Below are 17,888 nucleotides of genomic sequence, written 5' to 3' on the forward strand. Positions count from 1 at the left end.
CAGGGCATTCACACAGATTTTATGCTGTTTTACTCAAGTCAAAACAACCCTGTCTTCTCCAGGTGTCTCACCTCACACAATGACACATGTAGCTTAAGTATTTCCTAAGGAAATAAGACTCCATGTATATGTATGCATCTGTCTAACAACTTTCTGCCCCATCAATGTCAGTCAAATTCACCAGAAAATTAGAGGGCTTAGATACAGCAAGGTTCCTATAACTTTCATGACCATGGGCAGTCAATCAGATGAGAGAGAAGTGCTCGGCCCTATGTGATCCCACCTGAGGTAAAGTGCAAGTCTCAAAGTCCAGGAAACACTTCATCCTTTACAAATGTTCTTACCCATACACAGAGCTTTCACAGACATTTGTAGTAACTTCTTAGTCACATACCTACAGACAAGCATGCTTCATGGTTATTATGCTTATGAAACAGGTAGCTTTACTTAGCATACATCATTTGCTAGTCCTTATTAAAAATAGTTTTTAAAGTTCTTTGTCCATAGTTTTGGAATCAAAGTTACAGAGCAACCCACCAGTCCACAGTACACTTACACTAATACATCTCTAGGTGTAACTTCATACCCCTGAGCAATTCCACAATAGTCACCTGTGTGAACCTACACCAAAGGAGAGCAATGGATAAGGAATGGTTTCAGTTCAAAGCAAACTTGGTAGGTTTGTCATTTACAGTGAAAAAGAATGTGATTTCAAAGATTGTAAGAACTTCCTGTTAATTCCTTATTGAAAAAGGAACACAAGGAAGAGTAAGCAAACCTGAAAAGTCAGGTTGGACAGGGCTATGAGCAGCCTGATCTAGTGCAACGTTCCTGCCCATGCCAGGGGTTTGGAACTGGATGAGCTTTAAGGTCCCTTCCAACCAAAACCATTCTGTATTCCCTGATTCTTTCAGAAAGAAAAAACAGGGATAAAAACCCCCTGTCAATATGAATAAGCATTGTAGCAGGTCATCTGAAAGCCCTCCAGGAGACACTGGTGGTTGAGCCTGCAGGCCTAATTGATTACTTGGAGAGGATTTAGTGAAGGTAGGTTTCTAACACCAAGATGCTTCTGACAAGTAACACTCCATAAAAATGAGAGGAATCTTCCTCAGAAGGCTCCATGGAAAACAAATCTGAAGGATTCTCCTAGAACTCACTCACATGTTTTGTAAGGGCTGCCCTACATAAACAATGAAGGAAAAGAGAGTGGAAAGTTCAGCAGAAGATACAGGCAAGAGCTGAAGATGCTGCACACAGTTCTGAGGTGCTGGGAGGCACCTCAAACCTCCACAGGTATGTCTATAGCACAGGGCCATGGCTATACCGTCTGTGTATGATACTCATCTCCCTTTAGCCTACATATCTGAGACCGTAACTGTGGCAGACCAAGTGGTACCTAAACAAGGTTTAAACACTGCATACATACCCTAGGGTATAAATACAATTCAGCTGCAGTGCAGATGGACTGAAAGGGTTGACATAGATTGCCATGCTATACATTCAAGGAACCCTTCACTCGACTTTGAAATAAGAGCATGTCTTGCTGAGATACCAGCAATTCAAAAAACAGCAACACTACACAGTTTCTAAACACTGAGTGGATAGGATGAAATCCGCTAACTTGAATATGGCCAAAGGTGTTACAAAAGACACATTGTTCCGTTTGAGTGCCAGAGGCCTCTTAGACTCGTACCTCAATAAAGTCTTTTCAATGTAAGCAACAGGACGTCCACAGTAAGAAAATGCTGTATGTGGAGAAAGCAGCAGACCACTATTCTAGGAAACAGTTGTGTTGCATCTGCTCATTTCTGCGCTACCACCTTTTCCATGTGTTTCCCTCCTTCAGCGCAGACGCTCTTAAATAAAACCAAACCCTCACTTACCTTTGATTTCTCCTGATGCAGCTCAATTTGAATGTCTGTTAGCTTGGTCCTGAGTTCCTCATTGGCAGCCTGTAGGGCAACAATCAGTGCCTCAGGCTTTTCGCCCTTGCTACGTCCTTTTTTTGACATGGTTTCTTATTAGCGAGAGTCCACGTGTTTAATTATTTCAAATACAGACTGCCATCTTTTTCTGTTCCTTTCAGTGCCAGTTAGTTCAGCACCTACTGCATGGCATTCCTTAAGCTCCTGGACTCAGCTGCTTTGGAAGCCCTGTGAGAAATAAGACATACTATTATTTGTCAGTAGACAGCGCAGCATGACAGCTCACATGCTTACAGAACACAAGAGCGAGCTCGCTTCTCAAAACACTGCAATCTTTGTCTGAAAACCTGCGAGGGAGATCCCAGCACAATCAAGCTTCTATACGCAAGTCTGGTGTACTAGTGGAAATTCCATGTATGCCCTTTTTATGTTCTCAGAAAGGGCACCACACAATGAGGACAGGAGCTTGTTTACCGTAAGGATTGCTGCTGTTGAGAGTACAGGGCTAGAAGGGGCAGGTAAATTTAACCCAAGCCTTGCAGCCTGAGGTAACCACAAGGCAGGCACTTCAGTCTTGAGCATCCACCGATCATATCTTCCCTTTACCCTTCCCAACCCTTGATCCCCCCAGCATCCTGTGCCACACCCAGAGACTTTCCAGAACACAGCTACAATCTGCCATAGCTCTTCCTCCATCTCTCAAAACCTGGTGAAATACTGCTTCCAGGAATTCATCTGTCTTACATAAACACAATGGTATCTGCATCCATACACAAAGCTGCACCAGGGGAATTTCAGACTGCACGTTAGGAAGCATTTATCTACCAAGAGGGTGGTCAAACACTGGAATAGGCTCCGTAGAGAGGTGGTCAATGCCCCATGCCTATCAGTGTTTAAAAGGCACTTGCACAATGCCCATAGTAACAAGCATGCTTTAACTTTTGGTCAGCCCTGAAGTGGTCAGACAGTTGGACTAGATGAGCATTGTAGGTCCCTTCCAACTAAACGATTCTTTTCTAACACAAAGGATAACAAACCAGATCAACCTTGCAGACTCACTCTGCTGATCTGGATGAGGATCCTACTGAGACATAGGAAGATAAGTAATTTTAAAAATATTTTGTTACTGTGCTTTATGTAGAGCAGCTCTAAATAGATAGAATGAGGTAGAACAAAAAAAAATGTACCTCTGAAACTGGTTTTTGGACTGTAATTTCCATTTAATTTGAGTAAATTAATATTTCAGACAAGATTTATCTTCTTTTGGTGGAATTCTTTTTCCCTGAAAGAGTGTTGTGATATTCAGATACCCAAAGTTGTGTCTTTTCACCTGTAAAGGCAGCCCTACCATTCTTTCAGAGAGAGTGAGTTTGTCAGCTCTCCGTCATATTGCTTTTAATTGCACAAAGCTTGAATTTTATGCCAAAGCATTTTTAAGTACCTGCTTTTCCAACACCTGCTTGCAGACTGCAGTGAGGGAATAGCCTTTCATAAAAATCCCTGGTTATCTTGCAAAATCACATCTTCCCCACATGGAGCGAATTATATTTACTGAAGAGTACTGTCCCTGCAGTCTGCCATGGAAATCTAGGCAAGTCTGGAGGATAATTTCACCAGCTGCCATGTCCTCACTACAATGAGCACTCTCAACCCCAAAGTGGGAAGGGAGCCAGTAAAATGTACTGCTCCTCAGCAGTACACATGATCAAATCCTAGATTTTACATCTGAGAAAAAACGGTTTTGTTCCCTGCATAAATAAATTCCCTTGGTTTCAGTGGGACACAGCCTTAGGTATACAGACCTCCCGATGAAGTACATACGGCACTGTGCTGGTGCCATTAGACATATCAGCTCAAGGAAATGAAAACCACCACAGCATTCCCAGATCGTGAGAATAACATGACCCTCATAACTGTTTCAAAACCTGGTAGTTTATTTGGCAATGCATCTATTTAGAGATTGCAAGAAGCATCGGTCACGTCTGTAAGCAAAAAGACCAGCAGAATTATTTACGACAAATGTCTACCAAGTACAATAGCAGCTGGAACATCTGTCAGCTTTGTCCTCTACTAGCATGTGTCAGTATCATCTGTAGGAATTATTGTTGGAGCCCTTGGAGCCATGAAAACCTCTGGTTAAGAAAAAGAAAGCTTCAAAACCAAGCAAACAAACAAACACATCTACATGCAGATTTCCATCCAAGATAGCAGGATTAAACCCATGTCTAAGCCATAATAAACTGAGCCTGGACATCAGATGGAAAGATTGTATTTTCCTTCTCTCCTGAGAAAATCTATCCAGTAAATTCTGAAGTAACAGCTACACACATTTCTTTTGAGATACATCTTGAATGAAAATCTAAATTAATTCACTGAAGGATTTGCCTCTATTTTTATGGAACGTAGTAACACATTGCTATAGGCTGTGAAGTATTTACCAGCAAGAGATCATGGCTACACTTGTCCTTAATTAGAACTGCTGCTGTATGAAAAGGCACATTTGAATCTCAAAGTTTGTTTGTTGGTTGGTTTCAGGCTGGGTTTCTTTGGTGTTTTTTGGTTTGAGTTTCTGCTTTAGTTGGTTGGGGTTTTTTTTTAAAGATCAATTCAAGCTTAGCTGCACGCTATAACTAGGTAGAAGTCTATTTATTCACATTCCCAGAATTCTAAAGCAAATAAGGACTGAGTGTGCAAATAAGGGTGTGCTGCTTCCCATGGCAGAACAAGCCATAAAACATAAATGCCTCGAGGAAAGCACTTCATAACCTTTAAGGCTGAATATAAAAAGACAAGTACAACTGGATGAGCAATCCCAGTCAAAGCTTCTTCCTACCTAGTCTCTTTAATCTTTTGTTTTCCTTCCTTCCTACAAATTTCACCCATTGCTGTCACTTTTCTTTTGGCTTCCATGCCTTCCTTTTGATTTTTTTTTCCCCTTTATTTGCTGTTGCTCTTGGTTCTTTCTTTTCTATGGCATTCTAGGCTACCTTTTTGTTAATACCGGGTACCGCCTCTACTTCAGAGATGTTGGGGATCAGTCATTTTGATCAGTCATGCATGCTTTTATTCTCTGCTAAATTGCCCCTGCATGATATTGTCCAAAGCAGAACAGGATGCCCAGGACCTTGACTATGAATTATACAGGTCTCCATACAGAGACACAAAGCTCCACAGGTTACACCTGAATCTCAGAAGTGAAGAACACAAAGGACAGTCCAATCCCTCTCCTATCACTAATTTTCTTATTGATTACACCCTAAAAACTAATTTCAGGCTGAAAGTGAAAAAAGCGGGGGAATGCAGCTGGCTTTGAACACTTCTTTTTCTTTCTCTTGCAGTTTGTATCCTGTGCTGAGGAGCTGGGAATGATTGCTCCATTTCAAATTTCTTTTTAAGCCAGGCACCCCTTTACCAGAAGACCAGTTAACGGCCCTTTTGGTGAGCAATTCCCAACCACAAGCCTTACCACTGTACTTTTCAAGGCTAGGTCACGCAAACTGCACCCAGACATGTTTCATGGATACCCTTACCTACAGAATTATGGATTTCAAAACTGCATTTCAGGACAAAAGTTTCTGTTTCAGCAATAATAGTTCAAATCTAGAGTAGCAATCTTGCACATTAATGAACCCTCAGAGTTAGGGCTTCTTCAGTTAGTTATTACACAGCATAGGGATAAGACAGAGGAAAAATTACAATGTAGTCTTTGCCCCAAGAATCTTACAACTTCAAAAATCCTATTGCAATTACAGTGACCAAAGTACTTTCCAAAAGACAGAAAAACTACTCCTTTTCTAAACCCAGTGCTACTGTCCACTTACTACAGCATGCATCTGTGCAACTGTCATCACAGTCACAATCTGTCATTAACGCCTCTCCCAGCAGGCCTCTTTACAGAGGAATATGCTTATAGCTGTATGTTTATAGCAAGAAGAAAGACTCTGCTAATTACACAACAGCTGCCTAACATGAGGACCACCAAATACAAGAGGTATCTGAAATAGCAAAACTCAGAGAAACACTTTTGTGAAATGGCTTTGCAAAGAACCACTGAAAAATCAGTTCCTTCCCTCCAACAAGTTCCAATGGAACTTATCCACTTGTCTACCAAACTGCAGTCAAAAAAACCACCTTACTTGAAATACAAAAAAACACTTGCACTTGAAAAGTACTTTACCAGTACAGCTGTACAGTGTTAAAGGAAGCTTTGCTATTAACTGCTATAGGAGCAGCAAGTAGGAGACCAATACAACTCCCAGTGTAAGTGAATTCATAAAATGTATTTCCAGATGAGCCTGGGGACTTAGTAAAAAATAATGAAACAGGATGCCATTTACTCTTAGAATCTTAATCAGCCATTCTGCCTTTCATCCTGACAAATGAATTAATGTACCTGACAAATGAATTAGTGACCTGAAGTTTTCTCTTGCTCTTTGAACAATGCCACATGTGTACTAGAATGCAGCAGTGGTGGGTGGGCAGCAAAAGGCTGCGAATTCGTATCTCTGGTTTAACTAAGAGCACTTCAGCAGTGTTAACTAGCATTCAGATTATTTATAACAGCATATCTTAATTTCCTCTCCCAACAGAGATCCACAGAATCATCATTTAGCCCAGTTAAGGTTTAAATATAAAATTAGGTTTAAAATAAAACGTAATTGATGTTTTTTGCAGTATAGGTATCATCTGCTCTAGATGTATATTGAAGATGGGCACAAGTACCCAACTCATCTCTGCTGAGTAACCTCGTGAATAGATGTTTGAGCTCCTTACATTATCACTTCATCTTTCTTTACCACAAACCTGAATGCAAGATGACACATACTGTAATCATGGATGTATTTAGTACACTAGATTGGGATTGAAATGAAAATAACTTGACAAAACTCTGTTCAGGGCAAGCTGAAGAGAAGAACAGAAAATATTCACTAACAGGTGCTGTGTGATGAATATTATGTGTAATCCAAACTGGTGATTTATCAGATTCAGCCATAGCAGCCCTACAACACCTTGGGTTACAGTGAAAATCAAGAACAGACTCAGCAGTCTCATCTCAGAATAGAAATTCCTTTTTTCCAGATGGGAAAAACGTATCTGAGCTGAGAGATCTATGAAGTATCTTTAGATTCAAAGCGAAAGAAATGAAACAAATGCTGCCCTTCTAAATTCAAGGATAGCTTTCCTGAATAGGCAGTGTAGGCTGTAGCTGGTAAATAGCAGCATGAACACAATAAAGAGACAAGTCATGCTAAAGCACAGATTAGGCTAGAATTAGGAACACAAAATGCTGACAAAGAAACAAGCATGTATTTATGCATTAAAAAGTCACATGGAAGTCCACTGCCATAAGAATATTTACTGACATGCAGCAGACAAAGTATAGTATTTCGTCATATTGCTAAAAGTAATAAGAAACATTAGGCTTATAATTTTGTTTCCAAATCTAACAGTGCTATGCTCTATTTTCTTTGTCAACCATATTTACTTCTTTGTCCCCACAAAGGACCCAGCATCATCAATAAAGAAAATACAATTATCTGCACAATACATCAAGGTCTTCAGAACCCCATAAATTGACACTATAACCCTATCAACCAGAGGGCTGCCATCTGTCCCTAAAACTGTATTCACCCTATTGAGTCTGAAGGCATGAAATTCTAGACCAGATCATGATTAATACTGCAAGACAAATCCGCTCTGGGTAATTTCTAAATCCTTTCCTTTCCCAGCATTAAAAAGAAAAATTAGAAAGTCCTGCAAGATGGGGGAGGAAAGAAAAGGGACCAAATCTAAGTAGATGGAAACCCCTGAAAACTAAGAATTTCCCTGCATAAACAACAAAGACAAGGAAAGCTTTTATATTTCTCTTTTGGAAACACTGAAACTGCCTCCTGAAATTGCCCTGCTATTGTGAAATCAGTGTATCATTGTCAAGAATGTTATTTTGATTTATATACCGCCACACTTAAAATGAAAGAGCTGTATCAAAACCACTTAACTCTACCAAACCAAGCACTAATTAAATGTTAAAAAACGTAGCAAAATGGTTGCTTCAGTTTGCAGCACCTGTGAGTTTTGTGAAGTTTTATTTACCAAACCTGGCATCAACAGAACAGCTTTTACAGCATAAAGATAAAAAAATAAAGAGAGAAGCCTCTCTTCCCCACCTTCCATTCCCAAGCTCATCTACAGAGCAGCAAGAAAGACTTGCCTCCTTCACAGATAAGGAAAGCAGAAGGAAGCAGCTTGTCAGGTTGGATTCTAATGTGCACTGTCAGCAAGCCTGCATTTCACAACCAAATCATCATTGCATGCTAATTCTGGAAAGAATTTCAGAGTAATATCCACCTTTCTCAGAAGTCCCTACCGCAAGGTAAAGAATGCTTGGTGTTAGTACAAGCACTAGCTCGTATCTTTTGTCTACTTCAATGATCACCTGTAACAGAGCAGATGAATCCACTTTCTATTATCCAACTGAATTCTCTAAAATCTACAGGAGGAAGTTTCTGGGGATAATGCAGCAGCTCCAGTAGGGAAGGACTATCAGGAGTCTTTGAACTGTTTCATTTCTGTAATCATCTCTGATCTACTAAGGAGGAATTTGCCACATGGCCAAGTCATTTCATCACCACTGTTCAAGTTGCTCATATCTGAAATTGCAATTAAAAGGAAGTGGCTTTTTTATTTTTATTTTTTATTTTTTTTTACTTATACAAAAGATCTCACCCCAGCTGAGCTCGCTCTAAGGCTTATATTTCATTTTCAGTTATACTTTAATTTTCTGCTTTCCAAGGACAGGAATAGATAGGGACCACAAGTCATGCACACACTTCTCCCAGAGCCCTGCTACCAGACGCTTGACTCTGCTCAAGGGGAGAGTGACATTCGTTCCACTGTGAAATGGATTTAGCAATGGGAACAAGCAGAAATTCTAAACTAAACTGATTAGTAACATGCTAATTGGGAACTTTGCTGACCCAACTCTCCGCCAGGGATGACCTGAAGTGGGATTCGGGTTAGGTAACCCTAACCTCGGGGGTTTCTCCAAATAAGATGCTGATCCAACCACTGGCTTTAGGTCCAGTGCTGACTCTAGAAACAAAGCTCCAGAACATGGCAAGTCAAGATCCCAAATCAAGCTGTTACGCCTTTCCGTTAATTAGAGAAGTCTGATGGCAGGTCAGGAATACAAACTGATATCCACCCCATGTCAGAAAAAAAGGCAACTTCAGTATGTAAGCAACAAAACACTGTGGCCTTCAGTAGTTCCTCCCGGGTTTACAGGCTCTTAATGCAAATCAAGAAAACTAATGCAAAGACCACCGTGCAGGTTTTTCCTCCTCAGCAAATCCTCATGGCCTCTGCTTACTCACAGTCTCTGTCAACGATCTGCAACAATTCCAAAACATTTCCTACTCCCACAAAATGGTGAAACTCCCTTGAAACTAGAGGGGTAGCTGCAGGGCTTACCTGCTGGAAATCTTATCCCAATGGCTAGACTGGATTTGTGCTTGTTCACTGATCTGGTCTCAAGCAATACTTTAAGGAAATAACATTTCCACATGTCATGGTTTAAGCCCAGCCAGTAACTCAAATGACTGCAAATGACTGCTAGAGGTGAACCCAGGACACCGAATAAGCCAATTCCCATCACTGCAACAATTCTGCTAGCTGCAAGGGGAACTCTGGCCATCTACAATCCCCTGTCTCTCCAAAAGCTGTCTCATTTTGCTATTGGAATTTGAATATATCCAGAAATAAGTCTTTGCTTTGTCTTCTATTTACCAGGTTTCTCTTAAGCTTTGCATTGTTTCAGAATAAAATTCAAGCCCTGATTAGTACATTCCATGTGCATGCATTATGTCACATAACAGCACACAGGATTAATGAAAACTGTGATTAAAACAGGATTTATATTTGGTACAACATCATAATTCAGCACCAAGATGAACCCAAAATCTCAGCTCAGACTTGCTGCAAATATTTGCAGCATTTCTACAATTCTGTTCTGTATTTCTTCGTGCAGTCAGAACACAGCAAATTTCACATGCAAGCAGTTCACACGTGTTTTATTCCACCAAATGGTGATAAACAGCTTCCAGAACAAAACCTAAGCACCCCCTGATTTTGACTGCACAAAAGTCATAGCACTGAGGTTAGATTTTTAATCAATACCACAAAACTTTTTTGGAATACTAAAATACCTTCAGAACTGAATCCACAATATCCCTTGGATTGAGGGCTCTGCACAAGGAATACAGGATGAATATGGTGATTCCAGGCCACTCATGCTAAAATTACTGTTGGCCTTGCTCTCAAACATGAACCAAAAAACCCTATCCAAGTTACTGGTGGTTCCATGGAAACCATTAAAAGGGGACAGAAGCATTATTGTTACCCACATCAAAGCTGAGGAGATTTGTTAAACCAATATTTTAGTATTCCGTGGCTAAAATACCATCTGTTCCTTTTTCATACAGTTATTTCCCTAGAAGTTGCCATAATGTGATGCACACCCGCAAGAATACTACCCGTGAAAACACAAAATCCTGCCCTATCCTGAAAGGAAATGGAAATTTTCCAGAATGGCTATTTTTCAGCACGAGATGTACATGGACACAGATTAGACACACGATTTAAGAATGGCAGGACTGTCAGGAAAAGGATGAACTCTGTCAACCTGCTCAGCTCATTGCAAACTGGGAGTCTAAGACAACATTTCAGTAGTTTTGTACTTCGAGCATTATTCAAGGCCAATTCTTGGTTTACTAAAAACATGTTTTTGTAAGTGCATTTTATGCAAGTATGGTCACACTCAACCATTGCCAGAGACAACACAGACAGCATAAAAGAGAAACATTGCAGTTCCCAGAGTTTATATTATCAGGTTCTCTTTGATTTTGATTTCAGCAAGCCAGCAGAACCATCTTTAATTGCAATGCATATAAACAAGAAAACAAGCAGAGAGGGAAAGCTCACTCCTTGACCTTTCTGCTGGAAACCTTTCCTTTTCTTTCCCTCTATTGTCTTACGGTATCAGAGAAGGGTATTTTATGTTTAATACTAAAGATTGACAGATATTTAAGTAATTTCTCTATTTAAAGTAAGAGGGTTAACTTCTGACAGTTTCTGCCATTTTTAGCTCAGCTCCTGCTATAGCCAATGAAGGTAGATACTGATGCCAGAGTAAGAAAAATCTGCTTCCTGGCCTCCCATGTTCACTTCTAACAATGCAGATCTCTACAAGGAATAGCTTACTTTTCTGGATGGCTTCCAACCAGATCACCACCTTCTTGCAAGCTACGCAAGTTTCTTAGCTTGCAGCTCAATATAACTTAAAAACATGTATTTTCTTATCCCACTGTCAATGCCTTGCAGAACCTCATGTACATATTGCTGTGATTTCCCTTGTCCTGTATTCCTCTTGCCCTTTCCTTCTATTTTCTGGGAAAAGAATCTCAGTGTTGCCATTACCAGGGTAGTTCAACAAAAACTAAGCCACCATGAATTACAGTTTGTGTCTTCACATCAGCTTTTCAGCTGAAACCGGACATCAGATAACATTAGAAATCTTCTTTTCCATCAATGACATTGATCAGCTGAGTGACAACTGTCATTCCCTGTCCTCTCAACAAAACAAATACAATGAAAACATACTATGTAACACCACACATGCTGACTTAAACAGCTCCACCCATCATGGGAAGAACAAATAAACAATCAAGCATAAAGTGAAACTCATGTTAAATGTAGAATTTATCCTTACAGTTTACTACTTAAAAACTAGCCCTGACATTCACAGGATGATTTTCAGCTGAACTGTGCTGGTTTAAAAACTGAAGCATCAGCTAGTATTGATCAGGAGAGCAGAATTCTCCTCCCACGTCAGCAGGTGATGGATTGGATTCTCAGACAGAAAAAGTGTAAGCATGAAACACCACCCATTAAACCCAGCTGAGATGCTGGTTCATACATGACATGACAAAACTCCAAAAAATTAAAAGGTTTCACTTCTAAGACACCCAGGATAGTGCCTTGAACACACAGATTGCCATTAAGGCTGCATCTGAAACCAGAAAAATATTTTATGGTAATTTCAGATAGACTTTCACAGGCTTTCAGATATAGTATGTAATTTCAAATCAATTTCCCAGGACAATGCTTACATCTTCATTGAGCTCACCTCACACAGGCTACCACACAGATCACTAATACTGACTGCACATCTCAAGAAAACGGCAACATGTAGGTCATGCTGTGACCCACAAAGAAATACGTGACACAATTCAAAAAGGATCTGTCAACACAGAACCTGGCAAACGTGGGCTGGATACCACTAGGTCAGTAATACTTACCACTGAATATGCACAGATGTTAATTAGCAATCAGCTGTGTCTCTGGAACACTTACTGGACACACTCTAAACTTATAGTTTCACTCTTAAAAAGCACTTCCAAATTAATTAGTGCAACCTTTTTCTATCAAATAGTAACCAGCACAATTGTTCTTTCAGCCATAAATTACTCAATGTTCATCAAGTGCAACAGTCCCCATATACTCTCTGTTCATCTGAGATTGATTATAATTTCCCATCAGAGATGAGAAGGGGATATTACTAAGAGTGGTACTGGATTAAAGCAAATTCTCCTCGCTGATTCTCCAAAAATGACTGCATCTCATTTTGTTCCTCACCACTGCACAGAGGCAGATTAGAGAAGCTTGCAGAACTGTGAATACTAAGTACAAATAAATACAGCATAAAAAAAGCCCAAGGACTTATCTACAAATTACAGAACCTCAAGAACAAAAGTAACATTCATGTTCACGGAAATGTAAGTGTATATTACATATTAATACAATCTTAAATCTTTTTAAAATTAATCACTAAAATATTTGTAAATCAAGCCTACCCCAAATACACGCAAAACAGAACAGTAGTAATTTCAATTTCTATTACCTGTAGCATTAAAAGTTCCAACAATTTTGCATACACCATAGACATAAATATTCTGCATCCATTTAAAAAACCCAACTTAGTGAATTTTTGCAAACCAGTGCACAGGTACAAAATCAAACAAGCCAGAAGCTCTGCCTCCACAGTTTCTTACAACTTTATTTGCTTGCTCATTATTGATTACCCTAAACCACCTGGGACCTCAGTTCAGTTTTCAAGATCTGTTGTTTCTTCTTCTCAGTTTTAATTTCCATGTTACTTAGACCTTTTGTTTACAGTCCATGCGATGCAAGGTTTAACAGAGTCTTTCCCCTAAACACTTAAAAGAACATTACAATAAACAATTTTAACAAAACTCAACAAATAGCTTGACAAATGGAGTATAGGTTAAATGGTAACTGAAGAGATGTTGCCTCCTCCTTACTTGAGATGGGAGGAATGCATAGTGACAATGGCAGACAACACGCCTTTGGCATCAGCTGTTCTCAATTAATTCAAACAATAAGTTTTGTTATTTTTGATAAAATAATCTGAGATAATGTTATACTTTGCATTATCATTAACTTAAAAGATCAAAGAACTTGGCATACCATAGCAGCTGTGCTATCTAAACAATTTTCTTTCTCAGGTACATCAGTTTGCTTTACTATTCACCACAGTTACATTTCATTCAAGGTTAGAAATGGAATCGTGGTCCCTCCAGTCTTCATTTGTACTCCTTGTTTGTTGGTGTTTAATAAACTCTTAATTATGCAGCTGTGCACTAAAATGTTTGCTGTGCTCATTTGTCTCTTTCTTATTTAACCATGCTATGTGGACAGTCACACACACCGGTTCACTTTGCTTCTCTCCTGATAGCCACTGATTCAGACTGCTGAACATCATGAACTTGCTGTGATCCCCAAATGTTGTCTTTCAAATAAAACACAGGCCCTAAAGTTTCCAGCATGTGTGACAGTTTCTCAGCCACCCCCCAGTGATCCAAATGCATGGCAAGCAAATCCTACGGCATCACAGATTTTAGTGAGATGAATGGAAAGCCTGCATTCCTGAAAGTGCTCACATCATTATTTTTCCTTTAAAGTTCATCAGATGTTTTAGAATCAAATTGCACACTGCAATCCAGAATGGTTTTCTTTCATTTACAAAGAAGCTGTATTTGTGCACATTTAACTTGACAGCGTTCAGTGTGGCTAGACCATAGAGCTTTTTCATGACCTTTCCAACATGCTGCTTAATTTTCTATTTAGTGCTCCATCTCCTGGCACAAAGATTTCTCATCCTTGTATTTCAAAGGAGAAATTCAAATAGGCCTTAAAGACAAAAACCAGAAGTACTACTTAAATTAAAATTTTTCTACCCTCTTGGGTTCATGATATTGAGAGCTGATGACACAGAGAATTGCACAGATGCTTTGCACAGATGTAGATGATTACTATAAAGAGAGTACACCTCTGAGGATGGGAGGATAAATTTCTTATAATCTGGCAAAGACCAGATCTTCAAGTGATACAGGTTTATACAGGAGCTCTGAAGAGGTTACCTGCTGGGAATTAGAGCAAGCTATTGATTTAGAAACACATAATGCAAACATGCCCTTGTAACTTGAGTAAAATAATTGTTTTTTAAAACAAAAACATTTGATCTGCAGTCTTGTAATCCAGATATTACATTGCCATGCACAAAGATTAAAGAGAAATCTGGTGAAACTCAAAAGATACAAAGAATGACTGACTCTAGAAAGTGATCCAAAATTCAGGTATCTGCTAAGGACTATTTCACTGCCTCACAAATACACAAAGCAAACAGAAAGCTCAAATATTAAACACAATGAAAAACGACCATAACTCAGTAGTGAAAGCCAAGTTATAAGACTCATCAGTCTCCCAAAATTTGGTTAAAAAGAAGAGATAAAAAGAAGTTAGAATTAACAAACTACTCGGATTTCAACTGCTTGAGGTACACCCGAGTTATACCAGCCTGGTGATAGATAGACTCTATCACCATGCCTTTTCTTTCAGTTGGAGGACTATTTTTGTAAATTATAAAACACAACATCAACTGCCTGTTAAATGGATGAATATAAATCCAAATTTAAAATTATTCTGGGCATAATTTTGACAGTTATGTTTCACAGCATTTTCTTGACTTGAATACCTTGAGGTCATTTATCCTTCATAATGACAGCGAAATCATGCAGCATCTTTCCAGCTACATTAAGGTCTTGATAATAAAATAGTTGTCAGAACCCTGCATACATTTACACATTACAACAGCCAATCACCTCCTTGACACACAACCATATTTTAGCCGTACCTTATGTTCAATTCCTAATAAGTAGGATACAGAGGTTCTTATTCAGAAGATTATTTAGCTGGGAACAGCCTCTGGAAGTAGAGGAATTATCAGAAGCACTGATAGGTGACAGGGACAAGGTTATTATAAGGGAGGCTGAGGCAGTGCATTAGCATTTATGGTACCACAGAGCCTGAAATTAAGCTTGGGGTGGACTCTGGAAATACCCTGCTCCAGTTCATCTCCAAAAAAAGGGCTGTATTTCTCTACCTTAAAGCACCAGCAGAACAGTCAGTCCAAGATCCGCAGGTCACAAAGGTTGCAACATCTGCCACTGGCAGCCTGGTCCTTCCAGCTAAGAGCTCTGCTGACAGCCAGAGAATCCCAGCAGTTCACCACATGGCCACAGTTCTGAGACAAGGACAAGGCCAAAGGGGCAATCACAGCAACAGCTCTCGGCAGCCACCTTCTCCTATGGAAATTGCAACAGAAACTTCACAGACTTTCCTCCCTGAGGCTCTTCCTTGGGATTTTGCTCACACTGGAAACTAGGGTAGAGCTGGCTGCAACCCCATTAACTTAATTAGAATCACAGAACTATCTCAAGTTGGAAGGGACCCATAAGGATCATCAAGTCCAACTCCCTACTACTTGCAGGACTACCTAACAGTAAGCTGTATGACTAAGGGCATCATCCAGGTTGCTCCTGAACTCTGACAGGCTTGGTGCCATGACCACTTCCCTGTGGAGCCTGTTCCAGGGACTGTCAGCTTTCTCACTGAAGAACCTTTTCTTAATGTGCAACCTGAACTTCCCCTGACACAGCTTCATTCCATTCCCTTGTGTCCTGTTGCTGGTCACCAGGGAGAGGAGATCAGCACCTCTCCCTCCGCTGCCCCGCCTTTAGAAGGTGTAGACTGTGATGGGGTTACCCTTAGTCTTCTCCAGGCTGAAGAAACCAAGCAACCTTAGCCATCCCTCCCAAGTCTTGCCTTGAAGACCTTCAACCATCTCAGTTATCCTCCTCTGGACACACTGTGATGTCCTTCTTGTATTGAGGTGCCCATGGTATCTTTTGTTTGCTATGGAACTACTTCTAAAGCACTTATGCCTTATGCCCTCTTCAACAATTACCAGCTAGCCACCCTCAGACTGCACTAATATCATAACTATTCCCAGAGAACCTAATAGAATCAGTAGATATTCACCTCACTCAAGCACCAATCTGAACCTGGTCAGGTGACAGCAAAGCTAGCTTTTACAGCACAGTAGGCCTAGATTTGAAATTCATATGTAGAGCAGCAGGCCAGATCAATAGAAACAAAACCTGAGTCAGAATAGAAGCAGTAAGCCTAACATTATTGCCTGAAAAGGGACAAACCCTTCTCCTGATAGGCCACCCAGGCTGCCAGACCAGGCATGGTATTCACACCAGTGCAGAACCTGACCCAGCAAATCAGAGGCACTGGGAATGGGGCTCCAGTGTGTCACCTTACAGTATGCATAGGGCAGTATTAGAATGAAAATGTTTTATTTTTTAAAAATGCATCTTGTGCATTTTTTCCTTACAATAATCCAAGTGAAGCTTTTAAAATACATACTTCTCTATGTTTCTACCCTACAAGGTATACTCAGCATTTTTTATATATTTGCATTCACAGCAAAAACTAGACACAGAAGACAAATGAGCATTCAGTGCCGTACGACAGCTCAAAGACAGGATCAAGATCTGCCCTTAGTGGCCATAATGAAACTGAGGGACAGCGATCCAGAAATTCGAATTGCACAGCTGCCTGAGCGGCGTCTCAGCAGTTAATGGCTGTGAGAAGAGGCATGTGCTGCACGTACAAAGAGATGCATCTTGCGGGTCTGCATTTGCAAGAGGGGATGTCTGCACACACACACACACAGCCACAGCCTCAGCGGCCCGGCACGCAGCGCATTTCCATAAGTACGTGCTCGGCAGGGACCACTGCCCGAGGCTGCGCGCATAAAGGGACGGGCAGAGACGCACCGCGGGTAAAAATAAACCGGGGGCACGCCCCTGGAGCGGTTCTGCTCCCTCCCCCCCCTCCCCCCGCCACCGCACCGGGCCCAGCCCGACCTGCCCTGCTGCGGGCACTGCTCACGGCACGTTTGGCTCTGGAAACTCTCCCTCGTACCGGACAACGCACCTGCCCCCCGCACGGGGAGGCAAGACAATGGCCAACCGGGCACAATGGTGCGTGACCGGAGGGAGGCTGAGGCACGCAGGCTGTCTGCCACACCTCTCCATCCCCACCATCATCCCCCCATCACCGGCTCCAGCTTGTCTCCATCATCCTCCCCTCCATCACATCCATCTCCACCTCACCTGCACCCTCCCTCTCCCCCACCGACCCCAAGCCCCCCCGTCACCGCCCGAGCCCCATCCCCGGTCCCCCGCAGCAGGCCGAAGTCATTGTTCCGCCGACCGCAGGGACCGCGCGACCCTCCCGGCTGCCGCCGCTCACCGTGCCGCGGCCAGGAGAGGATGCCGAGCGGCGAGGGACGAGCGCAGCGCATCCATCTTCCCGCCGCCGCAGAGGCTCCAGCGCCCAGCACCGGCTCCGCCGGCGTCCTGCGCGCCGACGCTGACGGCGGGCGCCCGCCCCGCCGCCTCCCCGCGGCTGAGGCCTGCGCTGCCGGGCCGGGGTCTGCGGCAGGCCCCGCCCCGCCGCCGCAGCGCCGCG

General features: G+C 41.6%; 1 protein-coding gene across 5 annotated transcripts in view; it reads right to left on the bottom strand.

Annotated features, from left to right (window-relative positions):
* The window catches only part of JAKMIP2 (janus kinase and microtubule interacting protein 2), a 44,068-nt gene extending 26,231 nt beyond the window's left edge, over positions 1-17,837 (bottom strand). For 4 of the 5 annotated variants that reach the window (XM_061344009.1, XM_061344007.1, XM_061344011.1 and 1 more), the window contains exons 1-2: positions 17,670-17,837; positions 1,887-2,156 (exon numbers count right to left, since the gene is read on the bottom strand). In XM_061344009.1, the coding sequence (XP_061199993.1) occupies positions 1,887-2,015 (129 nt within the window). In that variant the 5' untranslated portion in view covers positions 2,016-2,156; positions 17,670-17,837. Of the gene's footprint in view, positions 1-1,886; positions 2,157-12,885; positions 13,026-17,669 lie in introns of those variants that run through there. The other variant, XM_061344008.1, reaches the window with a different exon arrangement.
* Positions 17,838-17,888: the final 51 nt, after the last annotated feature.

The sequence above is a fragment of the Neopsephotus bourkii genome, unplaced genomic scaffold, assembly GCF_033783945.1.
Source record: "Neopsephotus bourkii isolate Nb327-2 ecotype Australia unplaced genomic scaffold, CSIRO-AGI_Nbou_v1 NB_1846, whole genome shotgun sequence".
NCBI classification, from domain to species: domain Eukaryota; kingdom Metazoa; phylum Chordata; class Aves; order Psittaciformes; family Psittacidae; genus Neopsephotus; species Neopsephotus bourkii.